At 41.9% G+C, this 23,778-nt stretch overlaps 1 protein-coding gene across 1 annotated transcript in view; it reads left to right on the top strand.

Annotated features, from left to right (window-relative positions):
• Positions 1-22,915, top strand: part of LOC149219940 (histone deacetylase 8-like) — a 184,445-nt gene extending 161,530 nt beyond the window's left edge. The window contains exon 3 of the mRNA XM_089384569.1: positions 22,439-22,915. Within this exon, the coding sequence (XP_089240695.1) occupies positions 22,439-22,741 (303 nt within the window). The 3' untranslated portion in view covers positions 22,742-22,915. The remainder of the gene's footprint in view (positions 1-22,438) is intronic.
• The last annotated feature ends 863 nt before the right edge of the window (positions 22,916-23,778 follow it).

Here is a 23,778-nt window from a genome sequence, read left to right as displayed (position 1 = left end):
CCTCCTCCCTCCAAAAGGAGACCCTCATGGCTGAGGGAAACTCTCAAAGATGTCCAAAACATGTTGCACCGAGGGGGAATATTCATGAAAGCAAGAAGCCTAATAGGTACCAAGGGTACTTAACTGCTATGAGCACCATTATTTAGTCTGAACCTTGCTCATTCGAAGAAGTTGTGAAACAACAACTATGGAAGGATGCTATGAACGAAGAGGAAGAGTCAATTATGAAGAATGATGTCTGGATGTGGTCCCTAGACCTCAGGACAAATTTGTTGTCACCTCTAAATGGCTCTACAAGATCAAGCATGGTGTTGGTGGAAGTGCTGAGAAGTTCAAGGCCAGAATTGTTGCTCGAGGCTTCTCTCAAAAGGAAGGTGTAGATTATGATGAATATTTGCACCCGTTGCTTGCTACACACCATCCGTTCGATTATAGCCCTTGCTGCCTCGCATGGATGGAATCTACACCGGATGGATGTCAAGACTACCTTCTTGCATGGTTCACTTAGGAGGAAGTCTATGTGGAACAACCTGAGGGGTTTGAAGTTCAAGATCGTCAGACACATGTATGCGGGTTGAAGAAAGCCCTCTATGGGTTGAAGCAAGCACCTTGGGCTATGAGAGGATTGATAGCTATTTGATGAAGCTGGGATTTACAAGAAGTGCAGCCAATCTGAACCTTTACTTTAAGGTTGAGAATGATAGACCTCTCATCTTGGTACTATGTGGACAATCTCTTTCTGACAGGTGCAAACCCTCTTATTCATCAATGTAAGAGAGAGTTGGCTTCCGAATTTGATATGAAGGGACCTAGGACTGATGTATTACTTCCTAGGGTTGGAGGTTTGGCAAAAGCCAAGGGAGATTTTCCTTTCTCAAGGAAAATATGTTGTGAAGCTACTTGAAAGATTTGGGATGGTGGACTGTAAGTCCGTGACTACTTCGATGGAACTTAACTTCAAGAAGTTATGTGGAAGTGTTGTTGGGCCTGATTTGGGAAATCCTTCTGAGTATCGTCAACTCATGTGGGCCCTGATGTTCTTGGTGAATTCCCGTCCGGACATATGTTTTGCAGTGAACATATTGAGTCAGTTTATGGCTGAGCCTCATCATATACATTGGATTGCGGCCAAGAATCTCTTGCGATATCTTCGAGGCACAATCACACTTATGGACTGAGATACACTACTGGAATGTGAGGCTCCATGGTTACTCGGATGTAGACTGGGCTGGCAGTGTGGTGGATTGCAAAAGCACATTAGGATGTTGCTTCTATCTAGGTTCTACTTTAATATCATGGATGAGCAGGAAGTAGAAGTCAGTTGTTTTAACCACCGCTGAGGCTAAATACATTGCTGCTAGTTTGGCCTCTTGTGAAGCTGTCTGGTTGACATGTGTTGGATACCACCGTGATCTTCTGTGACAACCATAGTGGGATTCGTCTTTCTGAGAATCCCGTGTTTTATGATCCCGTGTTTTATGATCGCTCCAAGCATATTGATATCAGGTACCACTTTTAGGTTGGTGACACTTTATCCGGAGGTACAACAACAAGGCTCTGTCATATTGGGACCGATGAGCAGATTGCCAATATTCTTACGAAGCCCCTTGGGAAGGTCAAATTCTTACCTTCCGTGAACGACTTGGAGTCGTGGAGAGATCCTCTTATCAGGGTCCTGTATGAGATGGATATTGAGCTTTGCGAGCTCCGGGGGGCTTCGGGTACTTCTTGGAGCGATGAGCAACCATACGTTGATTCACTCTTCCCTAGTGGTGCGATGTGTATAGGGTGAATGGTTCACCTTCCCTTGTGATACCCCATGGTGGCATATGCATAGGCTGAGTGGTTCTCCCTCCCCTATGGCAATGAGCAGGATGAATGGTTCACCTTCTCCTGCTGGCACATCCTACCCATGAAGTCCCGACTCATGGGAAGTACCTCTCATCTGACCAATGAGTAAGGAAATGAGGATAGGGACCATAGTACTACCAATGGATGCATCGTGTAATATCGTACTCCCTATGCTAGGATGTTGATATTGATCTTGGATCAATGGAAACTGACTACGGGTCAGTTACGAGTGGTATGATATAGTGTACACTCTCTGTTGTTGGAGACTGACTTTGGGTCAGTGGAGAATGGTATGATACATTCTCGATCATTTCCTCTTTCTTCATGGTTCAACAGAGCAGAGTAGAGCAGTGTAGTGACAAGGATGGTACAGATTGTCAGACAGTTTGGCAAGTGATGTTCTCCCTAGTTGAGAGGGAGTGTTAAATTTGCAACTAGGGCCAAACATCACTTTGGACAACTCTTATGAGGCAACTGATATTTTTCTTGGATTCCTCTTTCCGAGAGGTGTAGGATTGATCTAAATATCATCCCATTCTGACATGTACAAATGAAGTTATGAATTTATTTTGATTATGGACAAATTGTCAAGGTTGGCCAACCATCAAATTAGCCTCCTCTAGCCTTCAATGTTGCATATAAATACAAGGTGCCTCTCATTTTGGCATCTCATCTCATTCATCTTTCTCTCTCTCATCTTGATTGGGTATGAATTTCTGGGCCCCTCTCTCTCCACACATGTGAAAGGAAGACTGTCTTTTCTAGCTACTGTGTTGACCAGATTTGATCAAAATTTTAGGATGCCGAAATTTCAGGAGGCTGACTTTGACTAGCGTTGACCCTGTTTGACTTTGGTTTTGTGAGGGAGAGTTTTATTTGGACAGGACGTTGTTCTGGGCACAAAAACGAAGCAGTTTGACCCTTGCATTGACTAGCGTTGACTGCCCTAACTCAGGTTGTTGTGTTGACTTTTGTTGACCAGATTTGATTGGTTATTTTCAAACTGTTTTGGGTTGCATTATCTTGTTGTTGGAGGCCGAGTTGACCAAGGTTGACCGAGTTGTTTTGGAGGTCAATTTCAAACCTGTTGACCAATGTTGACTTTCTCATTAGGGCTTTCTGTTTTTGCTGTTTTGACTGATTAGTTTGGGCAAGTGAATATTGTAAATTGTACTCCTTTTGCTGAACTTTTGAAGAATTATAAGAAGAATTGATCAAGGTTTGCCCACATTGGGGTTTGTCCCCATATGATGCCATATCTTGTGTCCTCTTGTGTTGGCTTGTCTTCTACCGTTATTGTTTATGTTCTATCTGCATTTTACTATCATGTTGATGTGATTGCTATATTGGGTATGATATTGGGCTAATAAAGAAAATTGAAGTAAAATTGCTCTAAGCATAGAACATACCATTGTTATCCTAAAATTAACATGCTGGCATAACACTGCCTGAATTCCACTGTAACCCTCCAGTCGCATGCATAAGCCTGGAAGGGAGCCACTGCAGTCTTTTTCACCCAGTTTTGTGCCAGCGACTGCGAGATCTGAGGCACTTTTTCAAGGCTAGTCTCCAGAGCAATGCCAAAACTTAGTGAAACTCCTAAAAATGATAAATGACACAGGGACAAAGCCTCCCATAGAAACTTAGATAAGAACTTGACCTAACCATGCCTAACCATGACAGACATTTCGTCAAACACATCATGAACACGTAATCTATAAGTCATAATTGCATATCTGAACTTAGGGATATCATACTTATCTGAGAATCGTCAAGAAGGCCTGACACGCTCTCACAATAGCTGCACTATCATCTATTAGGTCATATATCATTAACCATTCATTTACTAATCAAAACATGATGAGAGCCATAACTAAAATCTGTGATAAAACCATGCTTATAACCAAAATATTAACAATGATAGAACATCCATCAAAGCCACATCATAACAAGTACAAATACTCATGAAATACAAGAGGAAAATAACTCTTATTAACATATGCAAAAACCAACCAATTTAGAGACTTCCACGTACCACCCAACCATAGATTGGGCTAAACCAAATCTTTCTATTAGTCAATCACCCCTGATCTACATTCCAAGCATGAATGTGGGATTCAAAACAAAACAACTAGGGCTTCCTCAGCTTTACCATGTATCCTGCCATTACCGGTCAAGGGATTCCTAGGCTCGAAACCCTCATCTATACAACTAGGTTTTACCATGTATTTCACCATTACCAGTCAAGGGATTCCTAGGCCCAAAAAGAAACATACCACTAGGCATTACCGTAATCCAGCCATTACCGGTCAAGGGATCACTAGGCCTAAACAAGCATGGATGCCTCCAGATTTCTTCACCAATATCTTGAGAAATTTTCCCGTCTCCACCCTCAGGCTTTATTGTGTATCCCGCCATTAGTGGTCAAGGGATTCCTAGGCCCTTGGGCATTTTCCTGAGACCACCTCACCCGGTTCCAAAACTATTCGGTAATCCGACTCAGCCAAATGAAAGAACCCCTTCACACCATGGGTATCCGAAAATGGCAAGGCAAGGCTAAAAAGCATTGTCACACTTGGCAAAACCCATGCCAATGACAACATGAGAACCAAATAGACACATGCATATACTATGCATGCCAAAACTAGCAAGGAAATCATACATGCAACTCGATACTCGCAAGTAATCCCACTGTAGCCACTTGATCCAACTCTTCCTTGCTTGATCTTTGCTTTCTTGTCCTTCCTTTGCCTTCCTTTCTCCAATGCTAGAGTGCTCCAAGAATGCTCTAAGTGTGCAAGATTATGAGAGAGAGAGAATAGAGAGAGAGCTCCAAGAATGCTCTAAGTGTGCAAGATTATGAGAGAGAGAGAATAGAGAGAGAGCTCCAAAACTGAATTGACAAATGGTTGTGAACTGATCCTCAGAAGCCTTTTTATCATTGAAGCCTTTATTTTCTTCAAATTCCATTATTTTCCTTCAATTTCATCCTCAAATGCAACCTGTGACCTTTCACCTTCCTTTTCTCCTATTTTCCATTATTTTCATAAATAAAATGCCAATTAATGCCTCTTTGTCTTTACAAAGCCTTTATCAATTTCCCCTTAGCCATAATAAACCAAATAAACACCCACCATAATAAACCAAATGAACACCCACTAGGATGTTTTGCCCAACATTAAGCTTGGAATACGTGTCCCATGACCTTGGTCTTATTTTTCCTTTATTAAATTTATTACATGGATTTTTAACTAGGGCTATTACAAAACTCTCCCCATGGGGAAACACCATCCTCGGTGTTCAATGACACCTATAACCAACAAGACTGTTGAAAACCAAAACATACTTCCCATGGAGCTTTATAACTTAGCTCAATGCAGTATTTACAATGAACACCCTGCTAAAAAGAAAAACGAATATAACCAACATAACAACATGACAACCATACTGCTTATTGGAGCTTTATAACACTGCTTGATGCGTTATTTACATCATAAATATGCATATATAGACATAACCAAAACACAACACGAAAACATATGCCAAAAGCCATCCGCTCAACCAGCGAATAGAGAAGGATACATAGCCTTCATCTGATTAGCCATCTCCCATGTAGCTGCATCGGGCCCAAAGTGCTTCCATTGCATTTTAACTTGCTCGATTCCAGAGCATGAGCTATTTTCGCTGCAAAATGCACTGAGGTTTTGACTGGAATTCTCCTTCTAGCTCCACCTGCAATACAGACCAATCAATCACATGATCAACATCCTTTACATATCTTTTAAACAATGAAACATGGAAAACATCATGGACTTTCACTGTCGGAGGCAGTGCAAGGTTGTAGGCCACTGGTCCAATCCTCTCAAGGATCTCAAAAGGCTTGCAATACCCAAGTGCCAACTTCACACATGACCCAATCCTCAAGGATCTCTTCTTGGGCTTGATGTGCAAGTACACATGTTCTTGTTGTGGCCACAACCACCACCCTATCAAAACTTGCCTTGGTAGCAATTTTGAATGGGTCCCCTAAAGTTGATCTTTCACCTCTCCGAATGATTTGTTTTATCCCAGAGACTTTAACTCGTTGTCGAGTCAAATCTTCAATTCCTAATGGTTGAGCCCCCCTCTTTGAATATCTGCTGCATGGTTCATCTCTAGCCCTTCCTAACCCTCCATTCATTTCCTCCATCGGGACCTTTCCAACCCTCAAAAACCTTCTATCGCACCTTATTCCCATTATAACCCTTTACAATGGAAACACTTCACAAATATGCATAAATCACCCCTTTTTGGCCTATCGCAATCAACACTGCGCACTGCTCTCTTCCAGACCCGACGGCATTATCAACCCAAATTTATATATTTCGGGTCCAGAGCCATATCGCACATCGCTATCGGTGGGTCCAGGGCTTATATAAAAGGCGTGCCACTATACTCCGGACCCGATGGCATTATTAACCATATTTCATATATATCGGGTCCGGAGCCATATCGCATATCGCTATCGGCGGGGTCCGGGGTCTATATATAAGGCACACCGCTATCACCCAGACCCGCCGATGATTATAGATCCGGGCATATAATATTTCAAGTCCGGCCTAATGGCCGGACGCGGGTTTTCCCGTATATTCTTTTGTTTTTTGAAAAACATTGAAGTCCCAGTTTTTCAAAGGCAAGCCCTATTATTGTGGACCCGCCGGCGGTATTAACACACACACACACACACACACACACACACACACAATATACGTCGGGTCCAGAGCCCTATCGCGTATCACAATCAGTGGGTTCCGGGGCTTGTATATAAGGCAGACCACTACATACCGGACCCGCCGATAACTATCAATGCGGGTGCATAAATTTTCAAGTCCGGCCCTATGGCCGACCGTGGGTTTTCCCGTGTTTTCCTGTGCATTCGATAAAATGTTGTGGTTCTGAATTTTAAAAGAAAATTGGGTAAATTGAATGGTTTGCCTATTGAAGCATTGTCAATGGATTCTTGAATAATAATGAATATTGTGGGCAACGGGAATAGAGGTTATAACAGGTCCAATGGCCTAATAATCATGGTTGCTCTGCATTGTGAAATTAATAGAAATGGTGGCTGAATGCAATGGTTGTTTAGAAGCATGTTTGGCATATTTTTTAATAATCATAGCTAATACGAATTGTCTCTGCAGGCGAGGAGTAAAAGACGCATAAGCGGATCTGGAGAACTCATATATGCGGGTGTGTTCTGTTGAAAAAGCCAGCCTTTGGCATTCTCAGTCGGTTTCCACGCGTTTCCTGTATATTCCGAAAGAGAGGTTGTCCCAGGTTTCATCATGAAGAGATGACACACAGTCATCCTCTTCTAATCAACATCTATTCATTTCCCCAGGAAATGAAGCGCTCCAGTGACAGGAAACGCCTTCTACGTGTCAGCAGTGACACCGATGGCTCTACATCTGTGTATTCGGATCAGTATATTGAAAAGAACAGGGGAAGACGAAGGGTCATGGCCTGAGGCATAAATATTACTTCCAGATAGGAGAGAAGGGCTTTTTGTTTGAGGAGAACAACTTTGATTTATTATGAATAAAGAAGACTGTTTGGTTGAATGAGGAGCCTTTGGTTTCTGATTTATTTTCCTTTGCTTTTATGTGTTTTGAAACAGGGTGTTGTTGCTGGCATAAATACACGTGTTTTGTTTTTGTGCATATTGATAACGATATAGCTTGTGATTAACCTTGGTTGTTTGAATGTAATTCTTCATCATAGTTAACTCATGAGCAGTCCTTGATTTGAAACTATGTTAGACATCAGTTGCAAGCTTTATTTGTATGAAAAGGAATGTGTATTCCTGTATGAGTAATTGGATTGCAATTCAGATTTAATGCAGCCTTGTTCTTATGTGAACCAGTAATTGATTCATTTGGACTTGGAATTTATATATGATGTTTAACCTCTTTTTGTTATGCTCCTACAGGATAGATTAGGATAGTTAGGACTAGCTTAAGTAGTTTAGATAGGATTTGATACATATAGGTTAGTTGTTTCCTTTTGTTGATTTAATTGAAGTCTTCCTCCAGGAAGCAATCTCTCAACACCTATAACAGTTCACGGGGTCCTTTAAAACCTGTTGGAACTAGCCACTCCAAATGAAAGCAGATCTAATTGGGGTCTGTGATCGGGTTAGTTCCCTTGTTGGTATAGCGAAAATTCGCCATGTCAACAGTTCCTTAACCTTAAACTCCTTAAATACCCTGTGTTGGTCTGCATAACTCTTCTGCCTATCTTGTGCTGCCTTTAGATTCTTCTTGATAACTTGCATTTCCTATTCCATCTTTGCCAACATATCGGTCCAATCAACACCTTGTTCACTGGATCACTCCAACTGATATGAGTATTACAACTCTGCCCATACAGTGCCTCAAGCAGAGTCATCCTTAGTGACTCCTGATACCCATTGTTGTAAGAAAACTCTACTAGTGAAAGATACTCTTCCCACTTCCTTTGCTGATGCATCACATACATTCTCAACATGTCCTCCAAAATCCTATTGACCCTCTCTGTCTGTCCATCTGTCTACAAATGATAAGTTGTGCTGAAGGCCTACTCTGTACGCAAACCCGCAAATAACTCTTTCCAGAACTTGGAAGTGAACTTGGCATCTCTGTCTGACACAGTCTTCCTAGGAATACCATGTAACCTCACTATATCTTTGATGAAAACTTGTGCTACATCACTAGCTGAATAAGTAGACTTCATTGGAATGAAGTGTGCTAACTTTGTCAACTTGTCAACCATAACCATAATAGAATCATGCTGTCTAGATCACCTCGGCAAACCTGTGATGAAATCCATAGAACTGACCTCTTATTTCCACTCTGAAATCGGAACTAGATGTAGTAAACCACCTGGGTGCCTACACTCTGCTTTTCCCTGTTGACAATCCAAACACCTAGCCACAAACTCTGCCACCTCTTTCTTCAGATTTGGCCAGCAGTAGAACTTCTTCATCGCTGTCAATGTCTCCTGATACCCCGGATGTCTTGAATACAACTTAACATGAAATTCCTGCAATATAAGCTTTCTTGAGCTCACTGTTGTTTGACACATAGCTCTTGTCCCTAAATCTCACCAAACCATCTGCTGTGAGATGATAGTCTACATCCTATTCACTTGTACCCTGCTGTTGTAACGTGTGCCTAAGCTCCCTGTATCTATCATCCTGTTGTCCTGTCTGTAAGATATGATCCTTTAAATATGTCCCACAAGAACTCATAGTTTTGTACTCTTCTACTAAAGCATCTGAAATCCTGTTCTCCTTACCCTTGATGTACTTGATCTCGAAGTCAAACTCACTGATTGTAGCCAACCATCTAGCTTGTTTGGAATTCAGATTCAATTGGTCAGATAAGTATCTCAATCCACTATGATCACTCATCTAGATGAATTTCCTGCCAAGAAGATAGTGCCTCCACATCTTCAATGAATGAATGGTCGTTGCCAACTCAAGATCACGTGCCACATAATTTTGCTCGTGCTCATTCAATTTCCTTGATTCATAACATACCACCTGTCCCTCCTACATCAGGACTCCACCAAGTCCTCTCTTGCAATCATCTGTACACACCACAAACTCTTTGTCTGGATCTGCAATCTTTAGAACAGGAGCATTTGTAAGCAACTGCTTCAACTGCTCAAAACTGGCTGCATATTCCTCTGTCCATTCAAATTTATTTCTTTTCCTTTGCAATGATGTAACATGATAGGCAAATCAAGAAAAGTTCTTGATGAACCGCCTATAATAACCTACTAACGCCATGAACGATCTGACCTCATCCACATTCCTAGGAGCTGCCCATTCCATGATAGCTCTTATATTTTCTAGATGCACTGCTATTCCTTCCTTGGAAACCACATGTCCCAAGTAATGTACCTTTGTCTAAAAGAACTGAATTTACTGAGCTTGGCATACAACTGATGTTCTCTTAACAATCTCAATACTACTACTTAGTGTTCGTCATGCTCTTCCTCATTCTTAGAATATATCAATATATCATCAATGAATACAATAACAAACTTGTCCAGATAAGGACGCAATACACTATTCATCAAGCACATGAAAGTAGCTGGAGCATTAGTCAAACCAAAAGGAACTACAACAAACTCATAATGCCCATACCTGGTCTAGAAAGCAGTCTTGTAGATGTCCTCTTCTTTAATGTGTACCTGATGATATCATGATCTCAGATCAATCTTCGAGAACACCATTGCTCCCTTCAATTGATCAAACAAGTCATCGATCCTCGGCAACAGATACCTGTTCTTGATCGTTACCTTGTTCCGTTGCCTATAATCAATACATAACTTGAGAGTACCATCATTTTTCTTCACAAACAACATATTGCACCCCAAGGCGACACACTTGGCCTAATATATCCCTTGTCAAACATTTCCTTCAACTGCAACTTCAATTCCACTAACTTTGGAGTGCTCAACCTGTAAGGTGCCTTTGATGTTGGTGCTGCCCCTGGCATGAACTCAATAGAAAATTCCACTTCCCTGTGAGGAGACAACTCTGAAATATCTGTTGGAAATATGTCCTGAAACTGCTGTAAAACTGGATACCTCTTCAAGACTTTTGCATCCTCGACATCCTTACCTTTATCACTGGAAATATGAATTGAAAATAACACACATCCTTTCCCGCGACTGCGCTTTCCCTGTATTGCTGTAACCATTCTAATTGATGTAGCCTTCTTCTTACCCTGCAAGATTCTATGTTCTCCATTGTCATCCAAGCACTCAATAACCTTCTCATAACAATCCACCTTAGTCCTGTGAAGATACAACCAATCCATACCCAAAAGTATATTGTATGATCCCAATGGAAGTACATTCATATGCGCTGATGTAGGCATACCATTCAACTCAAATGCACAAGCTCTTACCCAATGATGAACTCTCTTCTTAGTACCTGTGGCCAACTACACTAACCAAGACTCTGCATGCACTTCTTTATTCAAACCACACTTATCCACCACGTCAGAATTAACATAACTATAATTAGATCCAGGGTCAATCAAAATAGAAACAAATTGATCACAAAGATTACCGTCCATCTTGATAATAGATGCTTGGTGATCCACCTGCCTGTTATCCAATGCTACATAGATCCGAGGAATGCTTTGCCCAACATCCCCAACTGTCTGCGCTTCCTGTGCATTGTAGATCTGAGGCCTACCACCCTGATACAACGGACAATACTTCTTGAGATACTCCTTGCCACATATCCAACACTGCAACTGTCCCTTACCCTCACCTTTATTCTGCTGCCCTCCAGGTTGTGACCCATGTGTCTTTCTAGCTACATTAAACTTCTTGTAAAGAATAATATTCTCTTTCTCATCTGCATCTTGAGGTCTTGTTCACTTCGGTGGCCATTTACCTTTAGCTTTGTCTTTCCCTTTCCAACCCTGCTGAGACTTTGTCTTACACTTCAATTGTTCATAACAATGCTTCAAATTTCCAATTACTTCTTCAAGCGACCGAGGCTCATCATACTCAATCCGATCTTTAAATGCTAATGGTAAACGACTGACAAATCTCTGAACTTTGGCCTTCTTATCCTTAAGATACGATATATACTTCAATAACTCCAAGAACTTAGTCGTGTACTCCTCATTTGTCATTGATCGCATCTTTAGCTCATAGAACTAATTAGCTTTACTGTCATAGTACCTCTCTGACAAGTACTTCTTTTGGAAAAACCTTTTGAACTCATGCCGACTCAACTCCTCTATCCTGATGTCTTTGACCTGCTTCACATCCTCCCACCAGATGTCTGCTTTCTCGTTGAGGCTGAAAATAGCTATGCTGGCCTTCATGTTCTCTGTATAGTCATGCAGCTCAAAGAACTTCTTCATCTCAAGTAACCATGCCTCTGCATCTTCCAACTTTTTCAACTCTCCATCAAATGTAGGTGACTTGGATTTCTTGAACTCTTCAGGCAAATATCCCCTATCATTCCTTCTGTAAGGATGATAGCGATGATGTCCATGCTATCTGTTTGAACCAGAACTAGAGTAGAACCCATGTGCATCACCTCTCCTATCCGGTGTATCAAAGAACCTGCCATCCCTCACTGTATCATCCCTATCCAACCTGTGTCCACCATGAGATTTGCTACCATAGGCTCCATTAGTCCTGTCCTCTTGTCCATGACTGATCCTAAGCAGTTCCTGTCTCTGCAAATCTGACAAACTCTGAAGGATAACTGCATTGACCTCTGCTTGTTTCTCCTGTGCCTTTGCAAGTCTCTCCTGTGATTGAATGATTATGTCATTATTTGCCTTGTGACTTCTTGTTTATGCCTTCAAAATTCTCAAAGTGTCTGCTATGTGAGAGGAGTTCTCATCACCATGCTACTCATTTGATCTGTAGGGAGAGTCTCGTGAACTATAATCCACCATTTTGCTAGTCATCTTTGATCTCCTTCTTCCTGCAAGCATACTATGTTAGATAACCAAACATAAACATAACCAACATACCCCAGCATAGTTTAGGGGAGGATATCTCGTCTGCAAGATCAACCAGATTAGCACGATACATGTATAATCATAATCATAACAATATATCAACATCATCTTAGTCATTATCCAGTTACCATGCATGACAATACCAACTGCATACCATAAACTCAAGCACGACAACCATGTGGATAACAATGTATGCATAACAACATATAGACATTGACATGCATAACAAATGCATATCCAACCGACATGCATTCATGACAAACACATCCCAACAACAACATCATCAACTTCTACATGTCAACACAATTGCAACAATGACCATCCCCATGCATACACATCAAGCACATATACAACCTACATATAGGCATGACAAACACATTTCGCCTATCCAGTCCAAGTGTTGAACCATGCACTGATACCACTTTGTAACACTCTCCTCCCACATTTACCCAAGTTAATCGGCCTACCGGGGTAAACATGTGACGAAGAGTTACTATGATATGATTCAACCTCCTAGATCACCTTAAGGAAGTGGAATCGACAAACCAAAACCTTACTGACTTCCCTTAGGTGCTACAGGACCCCTAAGAGCTAAACCACCCTTCCAGGTGCCCAAACCCTGAGTTAACCTACTTTTTCACTGATTTGGACTCCCAGACGCTGGCATAACACTGCCTGAATTCGACTGTAACCTTCCAGTTGCATGCATAAGCTTGCAAGGGAGCGACTATAGTCTTTTTCACCCAGTTCTGTGCTAGCGACCATAAGATCTAAGGGACTTTTTCAGGGCTAGTCTCCAGACTGCTGCCCAGAACTTAATGGAACTCTTAGAAATGATAAATGACACAGGGACAAAGCCTCCCATACAAACTTAGACAAGAACTTGACCTAACCAGGCCTAACCATGACAAACATTCCGTCAAACACATCATGAACATGTAATCTACAGGTCATAATTACATATCTGAACATAGGGATCTCATACTTATCTGAGAATCGTCAAGAAAGTCTGATGCCATGTCACAATAGCTGCATTATCATCTATTAGGTTATACATCCATTAACCATTCATTTACTAATCAAAATATGATGAGAGTCATAACTAAAGTTTGTCATAAAATCATGCTTATAATCAACATATAACTGGAATATTAACAATGATAGAACAACCATGAAAGGTACATCATAACAAGTATCAATACTCATGAAATACAATAGGAAAAAAGCTCTTATTAACACATGCAAAAACCAACTAAGTCAGGGACTTCTACGTACCACATGACCATAGATTGGGCTGAACCAAATTTTTCTTTCATCCAATCACCCCCGTGCCATATTCCAAGCTTGAATGTGGGACTCCCAACAAAACAATCAGGACTTCCTTAGACTTTACCGTGTATCCCTCCATTATCGGTCAAGGGATTCCTAGGCCCGAACCCCTCATCTATACAACCAGGCTTTACCGTGTATCCCGCCATTATCAGTCAAGATATTCCTAGGCCCAAACAAGAAACATACACTACTAGGCTTTACCATAATCCCGCCATTATCGGTCAAGGGATCACTAGGCCTAAACAAGCATGGATGCCTCCGAATTTCTTCACCAATACCTTGAGGAATTTTCCCGTCTCCACCCTCAGGCTTTACTGTGTATCCCACCATTACCGGTCAAGGAATTTCTAGGCCCTTGGGAGTTTTCCTGAGATCACCTCACCCTGTTCCAAAACCATCCGACAATCCTCATCACACCATGGTTATCTGGAAATGGAAAGGCAAGGCTGAAAATCATTGTCACACCTGGCAAAACCCATGCCAATGACAAGAGAACCAAATACACACATGCATATACCATGCATGCCAAAATTAGCAAGGAAATCATACGTGCATTTCTATACCTACAAGTAATCCTGCTGTAGTCGCTTGATCCAACTCTTGCTTGATCTTTGCTTCCCTTTACTTTATTGTCCTTTTGCCTTCCTTTCTCCAATTCTAGAGTGCTCCAAGAATGCTCTAAGTGTGCAAGATTATGAGAGAGAGAGAATAGAGAAAGAACTCCAAAACTGAACTAACAAAAGGCTATGAACTGATCTTTAGACACCCTTTTATCATTGAGGCCTCTATTTTATGTTGAATTTTCTAAGTCTATCCGTTAGAAAATTAATCTGTATTCTGTTGGTTTATTTCTTCTACTTGTAAATTCTGAACAAGTTATTTAAAACATATAAATAACGAAATAAACACAATACAGTCTCAACATCTACAAATCATCAGCTGAAAGAAAACAAACACACAAGTGACACCGTTATTTTTGGACAAATGTCCCCGGAAAAACCCAATGCGGGAAAACCGGTGCAACTATTCTGAGGGTTTATTATTATGCAGTATTTCCTTGAGTACAATTGGGTACCTAACCGGCTCACCCGACAAAGAGAAAATACATGGCAGTAATACCTCTCTATTCGGAAACAGGTATTCAAAGGACTTGTCCCATGAAACTCTCTCCAGCGACGCTGAAGCTCTGCGCTGGCCCTTCTGGCCTCTGCGTTAGCCTCAAACCTCTCTGCGTCAGCCCTGTGAGGCACTGCGCAGCCTCTGGGACCCTCTGTGTCACTCCAGCTGCTCTCTGTGTGGATGACGCAGTCCTTCAGGCCTTTGCGCTGTCTCTGCTGGGCTCTACATGGCCTGCTCTGGTTGCTACTCTCGCTATCTCTGCTTCTCCGTCCAGTACTCAGTGCCCCTCGTTGTTGATCATTGATTCGACTTTGCTTAGCAACTCTGCTCTAGCAAATCAAATGACTGATCACTTTGGTGTGTTCTCCAACTGACCCTCAAGCCTCCTCTTATACTTTTCCCGTTGGTTCTTCAACGACTGAGATTAAATCTCCAATCAATGGCTAAGATTAGATCTGGCTTGATCCATGACTTTTGAGACCTTCTAACCCAGTTTTATATTAATACCCATTATAATCTGTCCAAACCATTTCTGAGTTTTGGAGATCTCATGTGCTTTAGCCTCTCCACCAATTTTCATGGCTAGAGCACATCCGATGCTACCCCAAATCAACGCTCCCTCTTAGCGAGGACTGTCCTCTAGTAATACTCCTCACTGAGCATCACTCTGATTATCCGGCATCGATACCTATGCCAATGCTAGGCCTCCCCGCCCAACATCCTCTGCACTGCTGCATCCTGTACTGCTGCCCATGGCCCTGCCACTGCCACTGCTACATCCGTACGACAACTCCCTCTGCATCCGTGTTGTTGTTGGTCCATTCTCCCAACACTGCATCCCCCTCTCATCATGCTGCATTGTGCTACTGCATACTGCTACTGCACTGCAACTCAGTTACTGAGAAGTAAGTAACTGATCCACCCAACTTCTGACATCCCTGTCAAGCTAGAAACACTCCTGATGCTGAAGCTCCCTTTGCCGCTAACAAGTGCTCTGTCTACTGACCTCTGCGCTGCTGCAACAACTCCCTGCATCTCGCACTGTTGCACACCTCTCTGTGCCATCCTGCACTGGTGCAACACTCTCCATGCCTCTCGCACTGTTGCAGCCTACTAGCCTTGCGCTGCCTGGGGACTCCTGCACTGTTTCACTCTCTGCCGCTTCATCCGCATTCGTTTCTACCGACATCCGCCAATCCTGCTACTCCTCTAAGGGGCTCTTGTAGCAAGGTATAATCCAACATGTTGGGTACCTCAAGGTTCATGTCCCTTATTGCCTGTAGTCCTCATGACTACAACTTGACATCTCCCACCTCTTCTCTATGGGTATGTGAGCACTCATGGCACAGTCGTCATCCTCCTAGACCTCCTTCTCTGCCTTTGCTAGCGCTTCCTTAGAGTCAAACTCCTCTCCCTTTTTCTTCTTCCTCGGACACTGATTCGCATAATGACCCAGTTCCCCACAATGGAAGCACTTGACCTTGGAGAAGTCCTTCTTCTTCCTCTTCTCCTGCTTTCCCTTAGATGCCATAACTGCATCCTCTTCCTTTTCCTTCTTGATCCCGACTCCCTTGCTGCTACTTCCTGTCTTGATCAACTGCCTGATCTCCTCTTGGCGAAGAGCCGCCCACAATTCTTCCCAATCTGGAAGATCCGCCCTGCCCTGTATACTCTAGACAAATGTCTCCCAGTCCTCGGAGATTGCGTTTAGTGCAGTCCTCACCAACATCTCCTCATCCGGCATGGCCCCTATGGAAGTTAGCTAGTCCCAGATCTCCTTCAACTGACCAAGGAAGTGATCTATCTGCTCCCTCTTCTGCATCTGGTATGACCTTAGTTGATTCTCAAGTAACATCTTCCTCTGCATGGAAGTATGCTGGTACAATTTCTTCAAGGCTTCCCACATCTCATTTGCCGTTTCCTTCTCGGCAATATGTTGGACCACATAATCCTTGATTCCATCAAGGATGATGCACTTCGTCCTGGCCATTGCCTCCTCATACTTCTCATTTTCAGCTGGGTCAACTGGGATCGCCACTACTCTCAAGGCAAAGGCCTTGATGCGATGTCTATCTAGAATGGACAGGATCCTGGCCTTCTAGACCACAAAGTTGGACACCCCATCCAGCCTGTCTTGATCCCTCAGCCCATTCACGACCATCTCGCTGCTCTTCTATTGACTCCTCCGAGTCTCTCTACTTCCCTCTTAAAGTTCTCCTTTCGACTCCTGCTGAGTCTCTCTACTTCCTACCTGGAAGTTCTTTGCTGGACTCTCTCTGAGCCCTGATTTCCCTCCTGGAAATCCTTTTGCCAATCGTCAAGTTGCCCCTCTCTAATCGTCTGTGCACCCGCAACACTGATCCGGATTAGAAATCTGCCTAGGTAGCAACTCCCTCTACCTTGGTTTTTCCCTGTTAAGTATTGTTCTGACCACAGTACCCCACCAGCTTTGCTCCTGTAAATTACCCGCAGCTTCCTATGCCCTAGTAACTGAAGGTATGAGCCTCTAGGCTCTACGCAATCCTGGGACTGGCGAAAACAACTCCCTTAGCCACTATGTCAACCCTTCTGGTCTCTGCATGGCTCTGCGTGAGCCTCTCTCTGCCCTCCTCAACCTATGCGCTAACTTCTCTCTGGCCCGAACTGATGGCGCAGTCCTTCTGCATCAACCCTTCCTCTGTCGCTTCTACAAGGATCAACTTTCTGTCACTTGGGACAGCTGATTCTGCTGCAAATGCTCTGCTTAGCAGATGCCTTCAGCTTTCCTGTGATCTTCAACCATGCTCTGATACCAAGTTGAATTTTCTAAGTCTATCCGTTAGAAAAGTAATATGTATTCTACTGGTTTATTTCTTCTACTTGTAAATTTTGAACAAGTTATTTAAAACATATAAATAATGAAATAAACACAATACAGTCGCAACATCTATAGATCATCAGCTGAAAGAAAACAAACACACAAGTGACACCATTATTTTTGGACAAATGTCCCCAAAAAAACCCAATGCGGTAAAAATGGTGCAGCTATTCTGAGGGTTTATTATTATGCAGTATTTCTTTGAGTACAACTGGGCACCTAACTGGCTCACCCGACAGAGACAAAATACACGGCAGAAATACCTCTCTATTCGGAAACAGGTATTCAGAAAACCTGTCCCACGAAACCTTCTCCAACGACTCTGAAGCTTTGCGCTAGCCCTTCTGGCCTCTGTGTTAGCCTCCTGCTGCTCTTTGCGTCGGCCCTCTAAGGCACTGCGCAGCCTCTGGGACCCTCTGCATCACTCCAACTACTCTTTGTGTGGATGACGTAGTCCCTCAAGCCTCTACACTGTCTCTGTTGGGCTCTGCATGGCCTGCTCTGGCTGCTGCTCTTGCTCTCTGCTTCTGCACTGGTCACTTGGCACTGTCTTTGCTTCTCCATCTAGTACTCACTGCCCCTCGTTGCTGATCACTGATTCAACTTTGCTTAGCAACCTCGCTTTAGCAAATCAAATGACTGATCACTCTAGTGTGTTCTCCAACTGACCCTCAAGTCTCCTCTTATACTTTTCCTATTGGTCCTTCAACGGCCAAGATTACATCTCTAATAAATGGCTAAGATTAGATTTGGCTTGATCCATGACTTTTGGAACCTTCTAACCCAGTTTTATATCAATACCCATTAATATTTTATTTTTCCTAAGTTTAGACTTAGTAACTTCATTAAAAATATTAATTATTTTAATATCTCCCAAACCGGGTATAATCTGTCCAAACCATTTATGGGTGTTGGATATCTCATGTGCTTTAGCCTCGCCACCAATTTTCATGGCTAAAGCACATCCGATACTACCCCAAATTAACATATTATTCAATTTCCATTTTCCTTCAATTTTCTCCTCACATGCAACCTGTGACCTTTCACCTTCATTTTCTCCTATTGTCTATTATTTTTCATAAATAAAATGCCAATTAATGCCTCTTTGCCTTTTCAAAGTTTTTTCCATTGCCTTTGCCAATTTCCCCTTAGCCATAATAAACCAAATGAATACCCACTAGGATGTTTTGCCCAACATTAAGCTTGGAATACATGTCCCATGACCTTCGTCTTATTTTTCCTTTATTAATTTTATTACATGGATTTTTATTGGCATTTATGGCAGGTTCCAAAACCAACTGTTACTAGTTTGAAGCCTTAAATCGGATCGGTTTGGTCCTGGAACTAGTTGGACTACTGATTTTGCTAAAACCAGTCAGGTTTTGATAACATTGGTTGAATGAAGAAAAGATGCTTGAGGTAACCTTAGATGGCTACAAAGAAGGATATGGACTATAAAATGTACAACAAAGCACAAGGTCTATGCATCTTATGGGGAGATATAATTCTCTATAAGAAAATAGATTTGATATAAAATCAAATGAACACGTAAGTTCAGGAGGGAGCTGAATTATCCCGAAGATTGTTAGTTTTGTGTAGCATCATATGTGCTCTAGCCATGAAAAATGGTGGCGAGGCTAAGGCACATGAGTTCTAAAGAACCCAAAAATCGTTTGGTGAAATTCCACCCGAATTGTATTTTATTAAAATAATTAATATTTTTGATGGGGTTTGTAAGTCTAAACTTAGGAAAATTAATTTATTAATGGGTATGAATCAAAATATAGGTGAGAATGTTCTAAATGACATGGATCAAGCCAAATCTAATCTTAGCCGTTGATTAGAGATGTAATCTCGGCTGTTGAAGGACCAACAAGAAAAGCATAAGAAGAGGCTTGAGGGTTAGTTGGAGAAGACACCAAAGTGAGTAGTCATTCGATTTTCTAGAGCGGGGTTTGCTAAGAGAAATTGAATTAGTGATCAATTTGCAGTGAGGGGCAGTGAGTACGAGACAGAGAGGCAGAGATAGTGCCGAAAGACCAGCGCAAAGGTAGAGGGGAGACACTGAGCCAGAGGGAGCCACGCAGAAGCAGAAGAGAGTATGAAGAGGCCAGAAGGGCCTGCGTCATCCACACGCCTGCGTCATCCACACAGAGGCTGCAGGAGTGACGCAGAGGGCCATAGAGGCTACGCAGAGCCTTAGAGGGCTGATGCAGAGGCCAGGAGGGCTGACGCAGAGGCCAGGAGGGCTGATGCTAAGCTTCAGATTGTGCTGGAGAGGATTTCGTGGGGCAGAGTTTCCTAATATCTGCTTCCGAATAGAGAGGTATTACTGTTGGATTATTTCTCTATCGAGTGAGCCAGTTTGGCACCCAATTGTATTATTGTACTCAGAAAGATTGCATAATAATATAACCCTCAGAATTGCTGCACCGGTTTTCCCGCATTGGGTTTTTCCGGGAACAATTGTCCAAAAATAACAGTGTCACTTGTGTGTTTGTCTATTTCTTTCAGTTGTTGATCTGTAGATGGTTGAGACTGTATTGTGTTTATTTCAGTGTTTATATGAATAAATAACTTGTTAGTAATTAAACAAGTAGGAGAAATAAACCAGAGAATACAGATAAAATTTCTAACGAGTAATACTTAGAAATTTCAACAAAATGTTTCAGATGTGCCTAGATGGGCCACTTTGCATCCCAGTGTCCTTTGAAGCAAAAGGATAAGGATGAGAAACATGATCCTAAGGTTGCTCCAATGAAATTTGACGAAGATGAGTTTTCCATGAGTGCCCACGTATCTCCAAGAGGGAAATGGGGCAATATTGAGCTGTAGTCGGGAGGACTACATGTGGGTAGGATCCTTGAGGAGTCCACCTCTTGGATCAATTCCTTGCTATGGGAGCCCAAGATTCAACAGTGGCAATATGGATTAGTGTCAAATGATGCAGTGGGTTGATTGGAGAGACAAATGTAGTAGCTTGAGACCAGAGACTGATCAACGCAGAGTAAGGTTGGCAGCAGTGCAAATGGCACAGTGCAGAAGTCAGCAGTAGGTCAGAAGATTCAGAGGGTCAAAGACTAGTAGCAGTCAAATTCCAACATTCACATGGTATTATGCTGAACATAGGTAGTTTAGTAATATTGGGTGTTTTTCAGTTTCTTCTCTCAGCAACTGAGTTGCAGTACAAATTCAGTGTTAGCAGTGGCAGTGCTAGCAGCATAGTAGACGCAACATTTGAGAGGGAGTTGTAGTACAAATGCAACAGTGGCAGTGGCAGTGTCATGGGCAATAGTACAATAGTAGCAACAACACAATGTTGGTGGCAGCAACAATGCGGAAAGGAGATGCTTCAGAGACAGAGAAACATACAGTTGGACATTGATGCTAGAGCACATTCCTCGCTAAGAGGGAGTGTTAGTTTTTGGTAGCATCGAATGTGCTCTAGCCATGAAAATTGGTGGAGAAAGTGAGGCACATGAGTTCTAAAGAACTGAGAAATTGTTTGGGGAAATTCCACCTGGATTGTATTTTATTAAAATAATTAATATTTTTAATGGGGTTCCTAAGTCTAAACTTAGGAAAATTAAAGTATTAATGGGTATTAATCAAAATATGGGTGAGAATGTTCTAGAAAGCGGATCAAGTCAAGTTTTAATCTTAGTCATTGATTAGAGACTTAATATCGGCCGTTGAAGTCTCAACGAGAAAAATATAAGAAGGAAGCTTGGGGTTCATTTAGAAGAGACACACAGAGAGAACAAATTGATCTGCAGCTCGATTTCTGGGGCTAGGAAGCTGATAATTCAAACCAGGTGATCATTCCACAGCAGAAGGGCAGGGATAGTTCAGGAACACTGGACAGAGAGGTGGAGAGCCACTAGTGGAGGCAACGCAACATCTAGAGGGACTGATGCTGGGCCAGTCTGGGCCCACGCAGGCCTAACGCAGAGCCAGAAGGGCCAGCGTAGAGCAGAAGCTGCCTTCCATGTAGAAAGCTGGAACTGGCGTAACAACCGGGAGAGGTTGACGCAGAAGTTCCAGGAGGCAGAAGAGACAACGTAGAAGCTGACGCAGAGCCCGTAAGGCTGACGCAAAGATAGTCGGGGTTAGCCAGTTATGTTGCCGGATTAGCCGGAATCTGATGGGTGAAGTGAGGTAATCTCGCTGAGTTTTTTGCCGTTATATTTTTTCTCTGTCACTGGATTGCTGGGAGGGCATCCAACATTGTATTCAGAACTACTGCTTAATAATAGAAAACCCTTAGAGCTGTTGCACCGGTTTTCCCGCATTGGGTTTTTCCGGGGACTATTCTGTCCAAAAATAATTGTCCTATGTATCTTGTTCTTTGCTCAGTTTTCTATTTCATGTAATCAAATTTAAAGTAGTGTAGGTTACAGAAGTAATTTATTTCAGTATTCAGAAAATAACTTGATAATGTGTATTAAAATAAAGTAGGAGAAGTAAATTCAGTTTTGCTACAGTAGGGGTTCCTTGAGTGTAGGAATTTTAACAAAGATTTGTAGAAAGAACTTGTTTTGTGCCCAGATGAGTAGATATAGAACAATTCCAGATGTGCTGCGTATTGTATACAGACATATTAAATCAAGGTAACTGATCAAAGAATTACCAGTGAAGTTATGGTTTTTCCACAAGAAACAATTTTGTTGAATTGCTTACATTGTTTGTAAACAAACTTCCGTTTTATGATGTTTTCTTATCGTAGACTTAATTCTCCTTTCTACTCTTGCAGTTTGATCCTAATGGAAGGGAGTGCTTGACAATGGAAGGTTATAGAAAAATTGGTCAAATAATGCGTCAACAAGCTGATCAATTTAGTGGCGGCCGCCTTGTGGTGGTACAGGAAGGTGGCTATCATATTACTTATGCAGCATATTGTCTTCATGCCACTCTTGAAGGTGTCCTATGTCTGCCACATCCACTTTTGTCAGATCCAATTGCTTATTATCCAGAGCATGATATGTATAGTGAAAGAGTAACATTTATAAAAAATTACTGGCAAGGAATCATCTCGACCACAGATAAACACAACTGATTAGTTTAGGATATGTGGTTGTGACTCTGAGTATTTGAAGCTGTTTTACAGCTGTATATGGATAAATGTTATTAGTGTGTTGCAACAATACGCTTTACCTTGTGTGTATAGTTTTATAACACTCTATGGTATCACTACCACTATGGGCCTGTTTAGTCCAAGTTTCCTTTTTAATATTTGCCAGTATAAAGTATATGATTTTCTTAGTGTGTAAAAAGAAAACTTCCCTTTCTCCATCACTTGTTGAATGTAATGTATTTATATACACACAGTTATATCTATCTATCAAGATCTAAACCACAGAATGTGCAAGAGTGGCATGAAAAATTCTCTTTTGGGGTTTTTTGATTGAAATCTTCTTTTGAAATGATTATGAGTTCAATACTAAGTTTCATCTAATGGATCTGAATAGCCTTTTCTTCTATGAATCTCGGAAAATGTTTCCTTCAGGCCAGAAATACGTTTCAGATCTCCAGTATGCTTCTAGATGCAGAAAACTGTTCCGGAAACATTTTGGGTAATTTCTCAAGCATCTTGGAAACTTCTAGAAACTTAAAGTGGTTTGTTTTAAGCATTTTTCTTTAGAGTAGTCTAACGAGGCCACAATTTTGTCCGGAAAAATATTGGAAATTCTGGCGAGATTTTGACCAAAATCTCGCAGAAATTTTGGGAAATTTGCGTTACAGCGGTCAAGATTTTAGGTGCCCCATGGTTTTTTGATGGTGCTGATTCCATTTCCACCATCAAAAAGGCGATTTAAACACTCCTATGGTTGAATTTTTTGAAAAGAAAAGTGGCTGGATTTCGGCAAAAAATGGTTTTCTGAGCAAAATTGTGGCCTCGGTAAACAACACCTTTTTCTTTTTGTGTTTGGATTTTTGATATTTATGGACAGTTCTTCTCTATTCTTCTGAATTTTATGATTTTGAGATTGAATTGTAAGGATCTTTCAAGACAAGGGAAACTAATTAAGAAGCCATATTGAGACAAGGGTTATGTGAGATCATGACATGTCTTTCAGTAATCCAATGACAGTC

Source organism: Pinus tabuliformis, chromosome Q, assembly GCF_031772625.1.
Source record: "Pinus tabuliformis cultivar Carrire ecotype Pingquan chromosome Q, CPIR1, whole genome shotgun sequence".
NCBI classification, from domain to species: domain Eukaryota; kingdom Viridiplantae; phylum Streptophyta; class Pinopsida; order Pinales; family Pinaceae; genus Pinus; species Pinus tabuliformis.
The sequence above is the reverse complement of the archived record's forward strand: the minus strand, read 5'-3'. Positions and strand labels throughout refer to the sequence as shown.